We start from the raw sequence: 19,726 nt of genomic DNA, 5'->3' as shown, positions 1-19,726 counted from the left end.
GTCTGTCCAGGCTCCCCATCAGAAAGGAAGAGGAAATCCAAATTCAATCATATGTGCCCCAGCTCTCGTGATGAATAAATCTCCCCGAGTTTCAGCAGTTTGAATAAACAAACAAATGTTTAGATGCTTATTATAAGCTCTTTGATGTGCAGCCCTGTGCCAGCTCTCTCATGAGAACGGGCTTAGTGCAGCCGCTGGTATTTCCGAGATCTGTGCAGGACAGAAACAATGCAAAACTCTGCTCTCTGGCAACACTTCAGCTCTGAACCAAAGCTCAAAGGCACATGGAAATGGCAATTAAATACGAAATGTGGTTTCTTTAAATGCTACAAAAGATGCAGTTTCTGTAAGTGGAAACTTTCCTACGATGTGCCAATTTGTGTTTAAAACAGAAGTGGGATTTGAAGTTTAAAATCGTACAAAGTAACTGATTTTTTAAAACAGCACCTTTAAAGAAAATATTTCAGAAGGAGAGAAGAACAAACATCAGATTTCCCTAATACTTGGCACAAAACGTTCCTTTTTTTTCCTTCTCCTCTGTCAAAGTACCTAGGGCACTCCAATAAATAAATAAATAACCCCCCAAACAACCCTCAAAAATGAGTAAGCTGTAGGTTTGCTGAAAACTTATGTCATACCATTGTCTCTCAGGATATTTCTCTATCCATCTGCTGTCTCTTGGCTTAAGCTGTTTGTGGTGCCTGGTTGCTAACCCGAGCTCTTCTGTGCTATGACAGTAAAACAAGTTATGTTGGTAAGAATCTGATCAAAACTGTACCTTACAAGACAGTAATTCTTTAATACATTTTAAATCCTAAAATCTGATTACTTTATTTCCCTCCATAGAAGGGGTATTTTAAAATACTAGATGATCTGTACATAGGGCAGATGCTGAAGTAATAGATCAGAAATAGATCTCAGACTAGTTCAGATTCCAAACTTTAAAAAAAAGGACACAAATTGAGTAATGTTAAAATCTGCTTGGCCAAAGCCTGCTGCAGACACCTCCTGAAGGAGCAAATGCAATTCCTTAGAAGTGTAATGTGGAAATGAAGAACTTTTTTTGGCCATTAATGCTCAGGAAGGGAACTGTGTGCCCTGTGTCACTCTTTAAAGTGTGGGAATGTGCACAGGGCAGCAGTGTGGGCAGTGGAACCCACACAGAATTTTAGGCTGTGTTAACATCTCGTTCATATTTCTGTAATTCAGAGATGTGTTCTTTCTTTTTTTTTTCCTCAAAGGTCTGCAATTTAATTTAAAACAGAATTAAAACTTTAGTGTCCAAGGAACTAGTCAAACATTGCTTGCTGGTTTTCAAATAACAAAAAAATTATGTGCTTTTCTAATGCTGATAATAGGACCCTGTAACAAGCAGCTGCTAAGACAGCTAAATGTTAAGTCTTGAACTGAGTTATTCTGTTTTCAATTCTTTATAGCTTTGCTGAGAATTTAAGTATTCTTAAATTATTAAGTATTATTATTATTTAAATTATTAAATTTTCCACGTTTTTCAAGTGTTTCACTACAGTGTTTTAGCCACCTTTGAGGACAAGAGCAGAAAGAATAGTTGTTGGCCACACTGACTGCGTCTGGTTTTCCTGAGGACCTTCAGTACACCCAGACTATGGAACACAACTTTGAAATTTGCCCTTTGCAAAAATCGGAGCTTTGTGGGAAAAAAATTTCAAGTTACCCTTTTTTTTTTTTAGAAGATATCAGCTGGCTGCTAGAGTTTCGGTATGCCAGCCCAGAATGGCCGATATTTTGACAATTTTTTGCATTAGCAATATTGCATATCAATTATTTCCACGCAGGATGTTGTAGGCCTAGACCCCATAGCTCCTCAGTGCAACGGGGCTGACTGGGAGGATGAAGCAGCAGCTTAGCTGAAATCCTGCCTGTGTGTCTGAGGGCACTCTGCCTGCTGCTCTGAGACACAAAAGGCAGCCCTTTTCCCATCCACGGGTTCCTGGCAAGGCCAACGGCCTCTCAATGGAGTGTCTGAGGCCTGTTCTTCGTGCTGCCGGTTGGCAACAGCCAAGGGGAGGAAGTTTTGTGCACATACATTTACTCTTCCTCTCCTGCCCTAGATGGTCACAAAATTTGAGGCCTATGCTTCAGTATTTTACACTAAATATACCTGACCCTAAAGCCTCTGCTCATGACCCTCTCCCAGATAAACCCCAAGTTGCCTTTAAGCCTGTAATTTATCCAGTGTCCATAGGCCTGGACAGAAACAAGCATTGCCACTGAGACAGGGATCACACTGTGATGTTCTCACTTCATCAGCCTCACTCCATTCTTGCAGTGAAGACTCTGGTGTCTCTAAATGTGTACAATTAAACAAATACAAAGTGTCCTCCCGTGCCACTGAAAGCTCAACTGTAGTGAAAATGCTCAGGTTGACTCCTGAGACCTTGGTGCTATGAAACAGAAAGTAAAATTAGGAAATAATAATGTGCAGTTACCATATCAAAGAAACAAAAAGGAACAGAAATAGCAGTGCCTTGCATGCAGCTGTCACTTCTGGGCAGTACTGTCTGAGGAAAGAGCCCTTAAAGAAATGAGGCCATTTCCTTATGGCTTATTTTGTATCAGGAGTAAGGTACAATTGTAAAAAATCAGAGTTTATCTTAGGAACACGATAGACTTACTCTCAGCTGTGCTGTCTTTCCTATTATTACACAGTCCAACACCTACAGACACTGTTCTTGGTAATATTGTCACCTTATCCCCGAGGACAAAGCAACGGAGCAAATACTTGTATCAACAAGGCCTAAGAAGGAATAGAAAGTAATATATCCAGGTGGATAATTGGAAAAAATGAAGCAGTGTATTCATCAGAAAAGCAAACAGGTCCAAACAACTATAATACACTTGTCAAGGAGAAGGTGCTTTTTCTGTCTAATCATTCCTTCACAGTCAGCAGGAATCACTGTAGCAGAATGCTGTGAAGGTGAAATTCTTTTTTTTTCTGGGCTAGGATCAGATTTTTCAATCTCTCCAAAACTCTTGCTAATTCAAAAGAGTATTTCTAATTCAAAACTGCATCTTGAGCTGTAACAAGTTCTCCAAAATATACAGGGTATATCATACATTTTACCTCAGGGACATTTCCACATTTCCTTAAAACACTTCCGAAAAAAAGAGTTCCATCACTTTATCACGTTTACTCTTCAAAGAAACACCCGCTGGAGCAGCTCTGCAGTATTTTAGATAACTATTTGGATTTTGTTTCATTTCATAAAAGAACCAACTTTTAAACATGCTAATCCTAAGGTATGCCAAGGTAAAACTATGTGAAGCTGTGCATCATCTAATGGAATTAAAGCAGCAGTGGATCAGAGGTCTTTCCAATCTTTAAGAAGTGTATGGACAGTAATATCCAGCCATTTGGTACACTTAGACTAGGAAAAAGTGTTAGCTGGTTTCAGTAATTACCATTAGGCAAAAGTGCATCGTCTTTCTGATTGTGTATACACCTGGAGGGAGATGGCTGAATTTGTTATATTAATTCTAAAATGACTAAGCCAAGAGGAAATAAAATTTTGTTCATTTCTGTTACTTAATATTCTGATTTATTACACAAATATGTATTCCTTACCAATCTTCAAATTTCCAAATAAAAGAACCATTGTAAGACACTTCATTGAGCACTCTGACCAGAACTTTTTTGCAGAACTCTTTCGAAAGAAGGCAAAAGATCCCAAACCAAAAGAAGTGTAACACTCCAGTTCCCCAGTCTTAGATTTTTCCTGCTCTGGGCTGAGTGAACAGCACGTGACTGTGCAAGTAGCTTTGCTCCCATCTGTATTTCTGTGTCTTTAAATATTGTGAAAAAAAATACTAAAAGTCCTTAATACATATCCCTGTAGATTTCCTGTAGTAAAGGGTGTAAATGTGCATCAGATTCAGTCTTCTTGATTATCTGAACGAGCTGAGCGTGCTCTGTGACAAGCTGTCGGAGGTCAGCCATTTTCTGGAGAAGTTTTGGGAAGAGGAAGGTGTCATCAGGATGGTTGGTTTGCAAGTGAAGTTTCAGTACGTGCACAATGCTCTCCTGCATTTTTTCAATGTGTCCTACATTTACGAGACCGGGACGATCTGTTCTCAAAACAAGCAAAAGAATACATGTCATAATGTTATAATGACTCATGAAAGTATAGTTACAGGTAGAAGTGAATCTTCAAGAAGGGTAGAAGCTTTTCCATTAAAATTATTAATTCATGTGAGGGAAATTGTAAGATGTACTGCCTTAAAGAGCAAATATGTAATGCTTACCTCCACAGCAAATGATGGCAGCAACAAAAAGGGATATATCACTGTCATCCAAATCCAGTGCATTGAATTTCATTGCAAAATCAAATTTTGGCTCCATTATATCACAGAATGGCTTTCTCAGGCTTTTCAGGAACTCCCGGGTTATAAAACCATTCCCATAGGCTACCAGCATCCCGTCCTTGTTCATCACAGAGGCCAACATGGCAAATATGGCTTCATAAACCCCGTACTTTAATAGTGTCACTTGATCGTTCAAGTCCAGGCTGGAGAAGCCAGGGATGGATTTGGCAAACTCCGTGAGTTCGGTGACGGTCTCTACAGACGTGCACTGGCAGCAGTGGAAGATTCGAACTTCTGCTTCCTTGTTCTGAATCCCATTGGCTACCAATTTTGCCACCAGGGTCTTCTCTGCCATACATAAGGTATCCATATCATGGATAACAAATGGCTACAGAGCAAAAAAAACCCAAAACACTAATGTAGTTATTGAATAAAGGCTATTAATCATTGGCTTCCTAAAGAATAGGAATTTTGATGAACTTTGATGTACATGCTAATCTTTCCTATTTCTGCATCAAGAGAAACACTGCATGACAGAACTACAAACTGCAATACCTAACAAGTCTGCTCTGCAAACAACACTGCAAAGCGTATGGCCTGTCTTTAATTTAGTTTGATCTAAGTTATAGTGAAGCTCCAGCAGTCCTGAGCTTAGTATGCATATACCCACCTCAGAGCAAGTCCCAGAAGGTTCACAAAAGACTTGTATTACCTGCTCCAGAAGCCCAGGCTACTCTGTCTACACTCCTATCGATTCCTAAACTAACTACACCTGATGCACATCGAGATGCTTTCCTGAGGTATCCTAGGGGGAATACAGACAGTCATTTCAATAGAGGACCACAATGTGAACCCTGCATTACTCCTGTGTTTCACTATCAGATTTTCAGAAACCATGTCCCAGCTGTCCCACCTTTCTAACTGCAGCTGGTGCTGCGTCATCTCTAAACACAGAATCCCACCAGAATGTCAGACAACACAAAGTTTGGTCTTTTCCATAACCCCCTTTGTTTAGAGAGGTATGCGTGTTACAAACTGACAAGCCACTCTCTCAAAACGTCCTATCAAAAGCAGCACTCAGCCTTTCTTCAGAATAGTCAGAACTCAAAAATATTTTGATACAGATCTGCAGAGCAATAATCAAAACAAAGGGCAATCCACTAAAGAAAAACAACAAACCCCAAAGCTTCCCAGCCTAGTAAAGTCATGGCAACTGACCTTGAACAGAAATCTAGTTCCATACACACCAAGCACCTTTCGTCTGCTGTTCTGCTCATCTCAGATTAAATGCCATGAGAAGCACCTGGTGGTCTGTTAGAAACTCATAGGATTCATTTATTTCACTCAGAAAACTGTCAAACAGGTGAGTTTCCTATGGTTGTCCACTTTTGAAAGGCTTATGGCAACTACATATTCCATCTCTCACTAGCACAGAGCAGAACTTTGTCTGGGCAGGTGGATATGAGTGCAAAGTGACAAAGCAAGAAACCCACCACATCTCTAAATCCTTTCAAAGACGTATACTACCTTACACACAGTTTTTGGAATTTATCATCATTTCACTATGCAGAAAACAGGTATGGCCAAGGACTTAGGAGCTAAATTTAAAAAATTACACCTTAGTATCACGAGAAACGCTCGTTCATTCTGAAATTGATTGCAGAGGTGCCATAAATTAGGATTCACTGAAATCAGCTGTTAATGTACAGCTTCAAAACAGGTGGGTTGCTAATTACAAGCAACAAACCCCTTCTTTCAAAATTTGTTTTTCTGCTAAAGAGTCGAAAGAAAATTAAAATGTTTGTTTTCTCAAGAGATGACGAAATAGGTTAAAAACCCTCTCCTTTTCCCTGCACGTTGAAAAATTTGGAAGCATAACACGGTAGGTCTGATTTCTCCCTCATTGTTCCGTGTACATTCCCCTGACACGGGAGGCACCACGGGCTGCTCCGGCGTGTGGCTGTGACCACGCACGTGCAAACACCAGGACTGGGCTGCAGTGCTCTGGGACCCAGCCCTGCATGTGTGACACACCTTGTGCCTTACGGCTCTGACAGCTGGGGACAAGCAGGAAAGGGACTTTCTGCAGAAACCCACTCAGTGAGGTGTTAAAGGTGGTATTTGCTGTAGCCTTACGGCAGCTTCTGCCCCCAAAAATGCTTAGGCCTGTGCTTAATTTTATACATCTCTTTAATCCAATGAAAAAGCCTGAGATAATTCATGTGTCTCTCTTTTAATGCAGAAAGCTGTAAGCTTGGCTAGACTAGACTACAATATGCCAAATCCCATCATGTAGAAGACAGCTTGCTTGCAATTTTTGTAACACTCATCCCCACACTTACATGGTTTTCATTATGGCACACAAAAACCTCTTCCCTGCAAGTTTTTCCTGAAACTGAAGTTGTTGGTAAAATAAGATACTTATCTTCTACATATAAGTAACAAAAATCGCAACCGAACTTAAATAAATAAGCAAAAAGTGAAACAAGCCAGTCCTTACAACGATTATACACTTTCCTCTGCTACAAAACAAAAAGGAGGTGGATAGCATAGGTAGACCTTGGCTACATTATCCCGAAAGAAACATAACTTCTACAGCATAGGTGTCTTCACAACCTCACTCCTGCCTCTCAAAGTAACTGTACAGTAAAGAGCAGGAGGGCTGGGGGATGAAATGGCCAGCACTGTAAACAAAAAATCACACACTCATTTTCTTTCCCCTCCTGCTATTCATATTGTTCTGATTAAAATAAAAGTCATGCAGAGCTCCCGTACAGACTACAAGATAATAGTATTTATTCTGGCATTTGTAACAGAAAAACATTATAATTTTTTTTCCCACTGTCATCATAGGAAATTAATTTTGAACCATTTCCATCCTATCAAGAGCTATTCACATTCAGATGTCACTTTATTTTTTGATTAAAAATTAATTTTCATTCCCTTGTGTGTCTGTTACAATTTAATATTATGAGTTTCCACTTACAAGTCAATCACCTGACTTTCCTAAAGCTTCTTACTATTCTGATAGGGGTTAAAAACAACCATATTAGTACAGGTATTCTTTTTGAATATTTCTTGTCTGTAGGAGCGTGATATTTATTTTCAAAAAGATTTGCTAAAGAGTTTAACGAATTATTACGATCACCTTATGTACTTGCCAGCTTTATCCTAAAGTAACAGAAAAAGGACTTACCGGATTGTTATTGGTTTTCCCTGCAAGGATGATTCTGGCTTTAACCTTGTTCATATTGAAGTTTTTCAGGTAAGCATCATGAATTCTTTTGGCAAGTGATTTAAGATCTGCCATTTCTGAATCCTCTACGTTATTTTCACCTGTTAGAATTTCTGCTTTCAGCTTGGCCTTCTCAGACCTTGGCATTCTTCCAAAACGTATTGCTGATGGGAAGACACAATTGTAAAACAAACTTCAGTTATAAAGAAATTAAAGGCTTTTACCATTGCTGATTAGAGTAGTGCAACTTCCTGTCTAGAAAAACTGAGGTAGAGGTGAAGAAATCTCCTCCTTTCCAACACAGTTAGTGGTGACTAATACAGTAGGTTAGTGTATTAGGAAATGAGATGTTTCAGCACACAAACTGGTATCTGCAGTGAGGTAGAACACATGCCTTTTCCCTCCTACATTACCTAGGTACTCGTATTTTGTTTTCTCCTTATTGTGTTCTACAGCTCCCAGCGTGAAACTCAAAGTCCAGGCTGGGAGTTGTAACCAGCTGAGTGAACTCCTGGCAGGAGCTGGCAGGGAGCACACACACCAGCTGGAGAGCTGCAGCAGAGCCCGGCCCGGCCCCGCTGCTGGCTCCGAACACGCCTGGCTACGGAGGTCTCCTGGGTCTTGGGCAAGTGCTCTTGCCATGTAGCTATAAACCAGGTATGTCCACCTCCTTGGGTTTCAGTTTCAAACCAAACCAGCTCCACTTTAGAAAGGGCTGTACCCGTGGGAGGCGTGCAAGGGTTTGAGATGGCTCATACAGCAGTGACTCATTCTGCATTTCAGCTCCCAGGCAGGGACCTCGCTGCTTGGACTGAGCCATTGAGGGAGTGCACGGGCAGCAGTAGGCCTTACACGTGCCCAGGGCATCTTCTCATGAAGGAGGTGACTCTAGACATGATCTGACATACAGCTGTGGACTTCAGTGGAAGTCCAACACGGAAGGCCTGTTTGGAATCTGGCTTAGGTGCTTCCTTCCCCTTACGGGTGGGTCATCACAGCAATCTAATGAAAAGTGGAAGAACACCTGCTCTAAATCCAAACGTACAGTTTTAAGGTCGTGGCTGTAAATTTAGTTCTAGCTTTCTTCCTGAGAAATATTGCCAGTGTCTTAGTTGGGTGAAACAGCTTCAAATGGATGTCAATGCCTTCCACCTGGCACAGCCCCCTGCTCAGCTCCCGCCCCTGAGATGTCACTCCGCTGGCTGGCACGCTCTCCCCGAGTCTGCTGCTTCAGGATGGTTATCACCAGTCTTGCAGAGACTATCAACCACCTCCCAATGGACCTCAGTCTCAGTCAGGACTCACCACCACAAGGGAGCAGAACCAGAAAGTCAACTCTCCTGATGCCTCCTGCTGGGACTCCAGACTACAATGTCATAAGCAGCTTCCCAGCCATGTTCCCACCCCAGCTATCCGGACTGCAGAGTTTCCTTAGGAAGTTTGTCTCCTAACCCACAGCTTTTCACCTAGCCCAGCATTTTCACTCACTTCCAAATTGCACCTGCCCCCAACAAGTTCAGCCCTGGCAATACCTGACCTATGCAGGGAAAGCAAACTACAGTCATCTGGCCAACAAAATGTGCTTTCTCATGGCTTGGCCTCTCTCTCTTCACCCATGTTGCTCAACAAGCTGTGTCCTGCCTCGTGGGTTGAAACTGGCCTGTAAGCCACAGGCTTACCACCCTTATCTTGAATCACTAACACAAACAACAATATAACTTTTAAACTGGGTATCTAAATGCTCTGAATTTTTACCATTCTATTTATCAAACAACCTACTGGATTCTTGTGCCACAGCCAGCACAGACCTTCACCCTCCCACCCCTCCCCACTTTCTGAACCATCTGCCCAAGAGCTTTTGCACTGTAACCTGAAAAATAATGAAGTCTGCTTTCCTACAGATTTCTGTCCTACGTCATTCCCTCTCACAATGAGCTAGTTGTTCTCCTCCTACTCCTCTACAAAGCCCTTGATCAGAATTCTTCCAGTACTGAAATTTGTTTCAATTGGAGTACTGGTGCCAAAGTTCTGGGTGAAGAAAGCAAATAAATGAACATTCATATGGACAAACTGACATCCAGCACAACTGTGTAAAGCTTGTAGTGGCACATTTGGCAGCTCTGTACCAACTACATGAACCCACCAGGGAAACTGGTGTCCCCCGCCGCAATCTGTCCCGTAAAAAATCTGAGGTTCAATCCATGTGTACGAGTAAAAACACTATCCAAGTGCCTGCTTCCAGCAGCAGGCTCTGGGTAGGAACAAACAAATTAAGGGCACTCTTACCTACCATTATGTGACATTCCAACTGAAAGGCACTTTTGAAAACGACAGTACTGGCACTTATTACGATTTTTTTTCTGAATTTTGCAGTTGCGATCACATTTATCATAGGCGAGTTTTAAACGAATTGTTCTTCTAAAAAAGCCCTATAAAAAGTTTGAAAAAACAATATGTAATGTTAAAGAATGCTGACTGTTAAGCTTCAATCATACAGGTAATTTTTTTTTTTATTCTTTATTGATGTGACTCGCAGAACAATTCCCAAGGTATAACCTGTCTAGAAGCACGAATACACGCAGTGCAGTGGTGGTCCAAGGGTAGGTTCAGAGTGGAGAACATGAAAGGGGAGAGCGGCTCTCAGCCCTCTCTCCTGGGGGAAAGAACCAAGAATCCAGAGTATCTGAGCAGATTTGCACTTAGGGATGAAGCAAAACAGTCACATTTTGCTTTTGTTCGTGTTCTCTCAGTGTCCTCTGCCAGAAATACCCTCCATCTTCCACAGTGTAAGTCACACACCCCCAGAGAATCACCAGGTTTTCTTCACCCAGCGCATGCGAGGGGTATGAGGACAGCACAGGGCACAGAAGTGCCAAGGACACACAGCTGAGTGTTGCAGCACAGCCTATACCCCAACAGCTCTCACCATGATGTCTCAGTGCTGGCTACAAACTCTGAAACCACGGGGTCAGCAAACCCACAGCCAGCCCAACCTTGTGTGTCACATGACACAACAACATGGCACTTAGGCTGGGGACACGCCTGGCTGGGGACTGGTTCCCCACCTCCAGCAGATACTCTGCATTATTCCCTACCATTTATATTCACGTGATCATATTCTGACATGGTGCATGAAAGAAAACTGTACACAGAGACTACTTCTCTCCTCTGATATTGTAATGCAGAAAAAAATCGAAAACTAAAACATCAGATGAAAAAGAAAAGAATCTTATAATTCATGGGCCATATTATCCCAAAAATTATACATTAATGACGAGAGTAATTTGCCCCAGAGACATGCCCTGGCCCCAAAACTACAAGAGGCACAATGCCAAGTGATTCAGGCACAATGTGGCGGTGATGAGAAATTCGGGATTTGTCATTTATACTGGAGACGTAGCAGACTGGCACACTCCTTGCAGCCATACTGCCAACACAACCCAAGCACTAGTGGAGCAGGAAGGCTTTCATTTTTGGTCACAGTTTGGTGGTTTAAGTTGTTTTAGTGCTTAACTAACTATATCCAGAATAGCAGTGTTAAAATGATCATTGCAAATCACTCCTACTTGATAAAGGTCTGCTATTGAGTTATGGTGTCTGAACAATTTACTCCAGAAAAAAGATCCCAGATATGTTTATATTTACATAATTGTAATGGCTAGAACTGTCACAATCAAACATTTCTGTGCCAAACGTTTATGCTCATATTACCCCGTAAATAAAGCAACGTGATTTAGGTTCTTAAGAAGAAAATGATGACTGTACCTTACAGCCTTCACAAGCATGGACTCCATAATGGTAGCCTGAGGCTTTATCCCCACAAATTCTACATTCAATGTTTAACGCTCCACTGGATGATTCATCTATGCTACCTGGAGCTGGGGCAAAATTAATGGATGAAGGACTGGATGCTGGTGAAAGGGTGTCTAAAAGAAAAAGGAACACTTCATAAACACTATACTATCCAGGTTGATACAATTTCTAAATTAAATTAAAACCACACAAAAAACGAGCTTTTTCTAAAAAATAATCTTGAGTTAACAGTCATTAAATGAACTAATAATTTAACCATAAGTGTTTGAAAAATAATTCATATTACCAGTGGAAACACACACAAAACACAGAGTGTACCTTGCTAATTTTGATGGGACATACAATGTCAACAAACAAAAAGCTTTGCTGAAGTGACTCTGGAAACAAGAACTAGAGGGGTGATAATGGACTCAGTAAATACACACCACACTCAGGTATTTTATGTTTTGCTTATAATGGGAAAAGCATTTCTGAACTGTACAACAAAATAAACTCTCCAAACGTGTTACTAGTAGATGAAGTTGTTACAAAACTAACAAGTTCCAACCTTAATTATTTCAATTAATATTTCCACCTTGTGTAAGGAAAATATTTTCTGAGGCCAGGATTTCTTCTATCTTCCATCTTGCAACTTGCACCACAAGACTTCAGCAAATTATTGGGTGTGTTATTTTAACAGACAGATTAAGAAACTCTCATGAATGTAGGTCAGCAAGTATTATGTTGGAAAAAACCTTGGCATAGAACTGAGAGTCGGCATTGCCAGTGCTGCCAAGCCCACAGGCATCAGAGTCATCAAGAACAGCCTAAGCCCCAGAATTTTTTTAAAGTGTGGTTTCTTTTTACTTGCCATATGGAATTTGAGCCTTGGAATTTTACATTTTGCATCTTCTTTAACCACAAAAATAGAACATTTTGCAATGAACACTGAATACTCAAATGAGAAGGTGACACTAGAAGGTGATCTAAGTCATTGTAGGGCCTGTACCAACTTACAAATAATTGCAAAACCCCCTGTCTGAAGGCCTATGTTATAAACACACACAGACATATATAAAGCACATCATAACTCCTCCTGTACAAGGTAACCCTCTAATGAGAATGTCTGCAACCCAAAGGGAACCAAATCATAGTTCTACAAACACCCCTTTGGCCAACAGTGCCAAGAGGCAGCTCCCCCTGCTCCCTCCCAAATTCACACAGTTCTGTTACTGCAGGTTTTGTAAGGTGGAACAGGGATCACAGGCCGGGAATCAACTGAAAGTAAGAAACCCCTAGACCCAAACCCTAATGTCAACCAACCAGAAGGTTAATTGTAAACTACTTCAAATGGCTCTGCAGCTAAAAGGTTTGCAACCCCCCAGGTTTAACGGGAACACCTCACTGACATCACCACAGTGTCCCACACCCTGCAGTGATTCCTGTGCTGATCTCTCCAGCAAAGCCTCTCACAAAGGTTTTTGACTCTGGACTATGTAATGTATGAGCACTGAGACTGCAACTGGCTAGTAATAATGATTTTTAAAAATTATCTTGAAAAAGGTGTTGATAATAACGGTAATTTACATCAGAAACTTCATGCTACAGTCATTTTTCAGTGACATATTTCTAACTAACTTAAACCTTAAATATTGTAAGACCATGCTATAATCAGTTTATATATTTCTAGTGTCTCTCCATCATAAAAAACAATTTAAATAATTTTTTAATTTCTATCACTATATTTATAAAAGAAAGGTTTGTGATGAACCAAAATTCTCTTACCTGTTATGACTGAGCCATCAGATCCTGGACCATTTCCCAGTGACTGGAACTCTGTTAAGCTTAAAGCACCAGAACTATCATCACCTAGAGACTGGGAGAGGTCTTGAATGTTCTCCATATCTTGTAGGAACTCTCCAGATAAAGGGCTGTCTATATCCTCCTCCTCCAAGGGAGTAAGGGGATAGAGCTGGTTTTCAGTGTCCACCATTTTGATCAAGTAGAGCAGTCACTTAAACTTCTTTACACTGGTGAAAGAATAATTTAAAAAAAAAAAAAATCAGAATATTAATTTTTTTCTAAATACTTGAACCAGTTGCAGCACACTGGATAAAGGAATTCTAATCCAACAGTGGAATATTATTTAACATTCTGTTGCTCTGGAAGCTTTATGCAATATGAATCATCAACAACACAGGGGGAGGGGGGAAATTCCCCAAAAGACTTCAATATGAATGAAAGTTATGACAAGATCAATCTGTAGATTGTTGTTTTCTCTCCATTGCTGAGAAAAGTTACAAACCATGTTTCTAAGAAGGCACTATGCACTTCCCACCAAAATTTATAACAAACATCAATATTCCACTCACTCTTCTTGAGCAGGAGAAAAAATGAGATGCTGTCACTAACTTGCCATCTCATACTACAAAGACTTTAGTACTAATCTATTTGCCCAACTTCTTGGAAACAGGGTAGTTTTAACTACAAAAGGAAAATTATTCTGTATCACACAGTGCAGCAAATAAGAATATCTAGGAGACAATGAAGGGAATTTATCCGTGATTCCCAACATCAGTTACAGACAACAGGTGTGTTTCTGTCCCAGCTGTGCTGCCAGGGAGAAGCTTCACACGCCCCAGCACCCCCTGTGCCCTGGGCTGATCCCACAGTTTGGGCAGAGTGAGGGGGGATCCTGCCCCTCTGCCCCCAGCTGAGACCCCCCTGCAGAGCTGCCTCCAGCCCTGGGAACAACAGCACAAGGATGTGGAGCTGCTGGAGAGAGTCAAGAGAAGGTCCCAGAGATGCTGCCAGGGCTGGATCCTTCTGCTCTGGAGCCAGACTGGGAGAGCTGGGGGTGCTCAGCTGGAGAAGGCTCCAGGGAGAGCTGAGAGCCCCTTCCAGGGCCTAAAGGAGAGCTGGAGAGGGACAAGGGATGGAGGGACAGGACACAGGGAATGGCTTCCCACTGCCAGAGGGCAGGGATAGATGGGATATTGGGAAGGAATTGCTGTGAGGGTGGGGAGGCCCTGGCACAGATTGCCCAGAGAAGCTGTGGCTGCCCCATCCCTGGAAGTGTCTGAGGCCAGGTTGGATTCTTTGGGAATGTATGATCACATACCCAAGGCAAGTGGCACAGATTACTGCAGATACTCTGACAAAGATTTTATGGCTAAGCCTTCTGCATGCGTTCAGAACAACGCCTGCAATCTCACCAAGACTCGAGATACAGAGACGTTTGGCAGATGAAGAGTCCCTTACAAAACATTACTTTGACAAAGAAAGAAAGAAAGAAAAGGAATCAACACTCCTGGTTAACATCACCAGTTATTCTCTGGCAGTACTTTCAATCTCAAACATCTTTGTACCATTTCTCTGTTGAGGCAGCATGAGTAAGCCCAGTAACACCTGGAACCAGTTGTGCTGTTTGCTCTTGGTTATCTATCAAAGTCCCTGACACAGCCAGAACACACTCAAACTGAGAAATGAGAAATCACTTGCATGGACCTGTGAAAACAAAGTTACATTGCTATCCCCGAGATGGAGCTATTTTGTGACCAGGGAAAAGCGCAAAGAAACCTCGATGTACCTTGGTTTTGTGGTGATAGCTGAGAACAAGTGTTCTCCAGCAATCCAAACGAGACTAACAAATTTGTCTCCCTAAGGAGGCATCAACAAAAAAGGAAGGAAAGGAAAGGAAAGGCTTGGGAGCAGAACTCTGAACGTGGCAACAGCTGCCTGGTATCGCCCAAAGTGCACCATCCTTTTCCACATTTACAGCCAGTATGAAAAATTCACCAGCCTTTTGAGCTAAATTTATATAAAAACAACCTAACAGCTAGTGAAACATAAATTAAGTGCTTCTTGTTTTAACTATTACATACCCTTTTGTACTTTCAAACACTACAAGTAAATTACAGCTGCTTAATCATTACAGCTCTTGTCAATGATTAACTGGTACCTTAGCAAGCATACCCATTTCTGAAGACTGTCAAAATACACTCATATTTTCATTACTGAAAAAGTTATAACTGATTTTTTTTATAAGCACAGAAAAACTTTAAATAATATGTCTAGTATTCATGCAGTAAACTGCCTTCTGGCTTCTCTGTGTTCTGGGCATGTTTCCACATGCATATGCTTTCATTGGCAGGTTTCACATAATAGGCATTGATTCTTGCTTGTATGAAAATAAAGCTTCTAAAATAAAAGGGGCAGTGAGTATGAAGCTCATGTAAGTAATATTCCCAGAGAGTGTTTTGCTTTACAAAAACCTGTACGTATTACAACAGTAGATGTGGTAGCTGCAGTGTGATGATTCCACTCAAAGATTCGTGTCTTTTAAGTCTTTACAAAAATTCTGTGCCACAAACATATTCCCAGAGGATTTTCTTAGTTTCCCATATAATACTTTAGTCTCCAGAACCCCTTTCCTACCCCTACATAAAACATGCACAAAGTAAACTGAAAACAAGAGAATAGAACATAGAAAAATAAGGACACAATTTCATGTAATTATGGTTTTAAGGTTAAACAGGCTTTACTGGTGCTCTCTCACATCCCGTTATCTCTGAAATATGCCTGTTTTCAAAGGAAGCCTTTCCCACCACCACACTGCAAACATCCACTGAGTAACTTACCTATAAACCTGGAACAGGTCTCACAGAACTCACCGATTATCCCAGAAGAGCACCTAATTGTGCAGCTATCGGCTCTTTGCCTCAATTCTGGAAAGGGATGGAGGGACACTGAATCCCCGGCCCTTCCACATTTAATACTTGCCCCAGCAGGGGTAATCCCTGTAAGGAAACAGGTCTCTGAGATGCAAAGGTCTCCGGGAAGCAGTGCCAAAGTCTGAACTTATTGCATACACAAATTGATCGTGTAAAGGGCTTGCGTGCAAATACCAAGGTTAAAGTTGAAACAATCATTACCTCCAGGTCACTTGGAGAGTGCTGGGGCTGAAAACAGCACATGTAAAACTAGTGATTGCAGTAGATACTTCCAGAAAAGTTAGGCAAATAGGAAGAGCCCTGAATATGTAAGCTGCAAGATATTTCCAATATCCTGATTCGACACATAAAAAACCAACTGAAAATAAAATTTGGCACCTAAAATGTGACGCTCAGACTTCTATCTGGGAAAGGATGCACATTTTCTTCTCTGTCACGTGACAACTGATTCAGTTTCCATACTCTGTAACCTTACATACTAGTGATATTTTATATTTTACAGAGTATTAAGAACCTAAGACAAAGAGAATTTACTATGCTTGTGATGGAAAATTTTCCTAAGCAACCCCTTCATCAAGACTGCCAGTACCACACCCCTCTCCTGAAAGAACTCACACTGGAAAACTTTGTCTTTCTTCCCTTTATGCAGTTGTACTCCAAGATAGCATATGCAACTTATAAGTACCCTTGCCTTTAAAAGAAACCAGAATTCACATACCCTAATTTTGCAAACTGATAGTAGAACTATAAAGGTAAGATCTAAAAAGCTACGTGAGGAAAAGTTCCATCAGCCGTGATTCCGACTCTCTCCCCAGTCCCACGGCAGGGCAGGGAGCAAGAGGCTCCGTGGGGCTCGGCTGCCACCTGGGGCAAAGCCATGACAAAGTGCTAAAAACAAGATGGGAATATTTCTTTTTTGGTTTTATATCACTTAGCCAAACCCAAGGAAAACTTACGGAGACGGGAAGCTGCGTTTTTTTGGTCCCAGGATTTTCTGTCCCCTTGGATTTTAAAAGACATTGCCTGGTGTGTATTACAGATCAATGTCCCTGAACAGGACCACTCATCCCCCTCTTAAATGAAACCTTTCTGCTTTAACTATTCAGCTGCATTCCAGACCCTCGTGATTACATATTCACAATTTCCTCCAGTACTTTCTTTTACTTATGTAACACATTCGTTATACACTAAATAGTTATAAAAATTGTTTGTTTTGCCAGGATTACTGTTTAAGATGTAACTAATAACAGGACAGCAACAAAACCATGCAGGAGATAATTAAACTATTTATTTCAAATATCATATCCTCTCACTTTCACACAGATGCAGTTACTAAGGGAGCAAAAAATGACAAGGTGGAAATTAATTTTCAGCAAACAGAAATAAGAGAGGTAATTCAGCTCACCTAGTGTCAGACAGCTCACTTAACATGTTTGGGTTGAGTGGAGCTCAATGGAATTTCCAGAGCCGTGACTAATCTTCCAGGCCATGATTACATACTAAAGACGCGGTACTTTTCAATGAGGTCCCTTCCCTGATCCCGTTCACTGCAGAGCCTTACAAATATTAGTGCTGGCTCAATGCAGGGAGCAGAAATAAGCAGCTGGGGAGAGGGACACACGTGCTGCACGGCCAACAAACAAACGTGCATGCAGAGCCTGAGCCTGCCCTGCAGGATGCAGTGACGGGTCTGTAACCCTGGCACCTGCACTGCCTGCAGGAAAGAAGCCAGTGCAGGCTGAGCCTCCCCTGCAGGATGCAGTGACAGGGCTGTAACCCTGGCACTTGCACTGCCTGCAGGAAAGAAGCCAGTGCCTCTTCAGGCCCCCAGGAGAGGTGAAAACTGCTTTACAGATCAGGCAGCATCTTTATTAGATTAAGTGGTATTATCATCTTTTGACAGGGCCATGGAGGTCAGGATCATGCAGGCTGGTATGGGCACATCCCCCAGATACTCATCATCCTTCCAGCACTAAAACTCCCACAGGAACCCAGTAAATGGAAGATATGGGCATTTACTCTGAGTTGAAACAATGTGCTTCAATAGACAACTAAAGTAAAATAGTAGTTCCAATGCTGGAAACTCAAGCTGAGACTAGAATCTAGCTCAAATAAAGTCTTCAGCTGCTTGTAAAGAATAAAACAACATCCTAGCAGCAAATGGCTTTCTAAGAGAGAATTTTAAATTCAACAAGGCCCTCAAGAACCTGGTAACTAGGAACTCAGCTCAGAACTCTTTACATTTACACTTTCTTATTAGACCAGAAATAGATTTCATCACATTTCATCCACAGCATTAGACTAGTAACTCCAGTCACTCTAGCAGACAGCTCAACTTCAGATGTAAAGGTAGACCACAGCTCTGGGTTATTGGCACACTGAGATCTGAAGCCTGTACTTAAATTAGCCCCTGCCATCCCCCTTAACAACAGGAGCCAGATTAGGCTTCATCAGCAGTGGGACAGAAAGGTTGTGCAATCTTTGCCTCCAGGCTCCAAAGACAAGACTTACAGGTCTATCACCTCAAATCTGCACCTCTCTGCAGCCATGCTTGCTCTCCTCCACACAGAGGGCCAGAGATGTATCACACACATTGCTCAGATCTGCAGCGAGCTCCTTTGGATAACAGAAACATCTTCTTCCTACCTCACTTCTGTAAAGAGTGGAGATGGAGTTGTTGCTTGAACTCAAGCTCAAACAGGTTCAAGTCTGCACATAACACCAGTAGGATTTGGAGATTTTTTGGTTAGTTTGGGTTTTTTCCCCTCCTCTAAATGTGAGTTTTCATCCCAAGAGTAAATGTTTTGGAGGTTTCTGCAACTGGGAATAGGAAGACTTGACTTCTCTTTCTAGCGAATGCTGAACTGAAACTCAAGTCAGAAGGAGTTATATGTCAAAGGAAAGCTTTCAAATCTCTTTTAAATCTGTGTCTGCTGACTTCTTTAAAGAGTTGCCTAGTCAGGACTTCAGTATAAGTCAATAGTAATATTAGTTAACAAACTATATAATACCATATTAGGGTTATTGGCAACCTATAATGTTCTTCTTCACTTTACTATTTTCTTCAAGAAGTGTTTTTGGAGCAGTCTTTGTTGCACTTTTTTTTTTGCTGTTGGTTGGTTGCTTTGCATTTTTTGAGTTTCTGGGCTTTTGTATTTCTTTAACTACATTATAACCCAGTCTGATCTTTAGATGATTCAAAAACCAAGCAAACACTGTCAAAGACAAAAGTGGAAAACTTTTTGTTAAAGTCTTTCATCTTGCTTCAACTTTTAAAATCCAGATGCATAGAAGTCCTGAAAAAGTGGCAATTTGTAATTGTGTGCCTCTGTTTCCATTTTTATAGTCAATAATGAGCTCTGACACATGGGTCAGAATTGACTAGAAGCTTAATCTATAAATCTATAGAATAAAGATACTATTTTTAACATGGCTTTAGAAAAAAATCAGCCTGGACAACAGTATCAAGGAAGATTTTTCAATTCATTACATTAGTTGTTAATGCACTTAATGCAAATACTCATACTGGAGTTCATAACATCCAATATTTTTGAGGCACAACCATTTAAGAAAGTATTTTATTAACAAGAGATTCCAAAAAAAGGAAGCTAAGCCATGGCAACAT

The 19,726-nt window shown here is 41.2% G+C and overlaps 1 protein-coding gene across 4 annotated transcripts in view; it reads right to left on the bottom strand.

Moving 5' to 3' along the window:
- Window positions 1-1,203: 1,203 nt before the first annotated feature.
- PPARA (peroxisome proliferator activated receptor alpha) overlaps window positions 1,204-19,726 on the bottom strand; it is a 30,597-nt gene continuing 12,074 nt past the window's right edge. For 2 of the 4 annotated variants that reach the window (XM_032687180.1, XM_032687179.1), the window contains exons 3-8: window positions 13,154-13,398; window positions 11,342-11,502; window positions 9,867-10,005; window positions 7,538-7,740; window positions 4,282-4,729; window positions 1,204-4,104 (exon numbers count right to left, since the gene is read on the bottom strand). In XM_032687180.1, coding sequence (XP_032543071.1) covers window positions 3,857-4,104; window positions 4,282-4,729; window positions 7,538-7,740; window positions 9,867-10,005; window positions 11,342-11,502; window positions 13,154-13,361 — 1,407 coding nt within the window. In that variant the 5' untranslated portion in view covers window positions 13,362-13,398 and the 3' untranslated portion in view covers window positions 1,204-3,856. Of the gene's footprint in view, window positions 4,105-4,281; window positions 4,730-7,537; window positions 7,741-9,862; window positions 10,006-11,341; window positions 11,503-13,153; window positions 13,399-16,008; window positions 16,206-19,726 lie in introns of those variants that run through there. The other 2 variants (XM_032687181.1, XM_032687182.1) reach the window with 2 other exon arrangements.

This window comes from Chiroxiphia lanceolata, chromosome 5 (genome assembly GCF_009829145.1).
Source record: "Chiroxiphia lanceolata isolate bChiLan1 chromosome 5, bChiLan1.pri, whole genome shotgun sequence".
Classification (NCBI taxonomy): Eukaryota; Metazoa; Chordata; class Aves; order Passeriformes; family Pipridae; genus Chiroxiphia; species Chiroxiphia lanceolata.
This window is presented reverse-complemented; position numbering and strand designations above follow the sequence as displayed.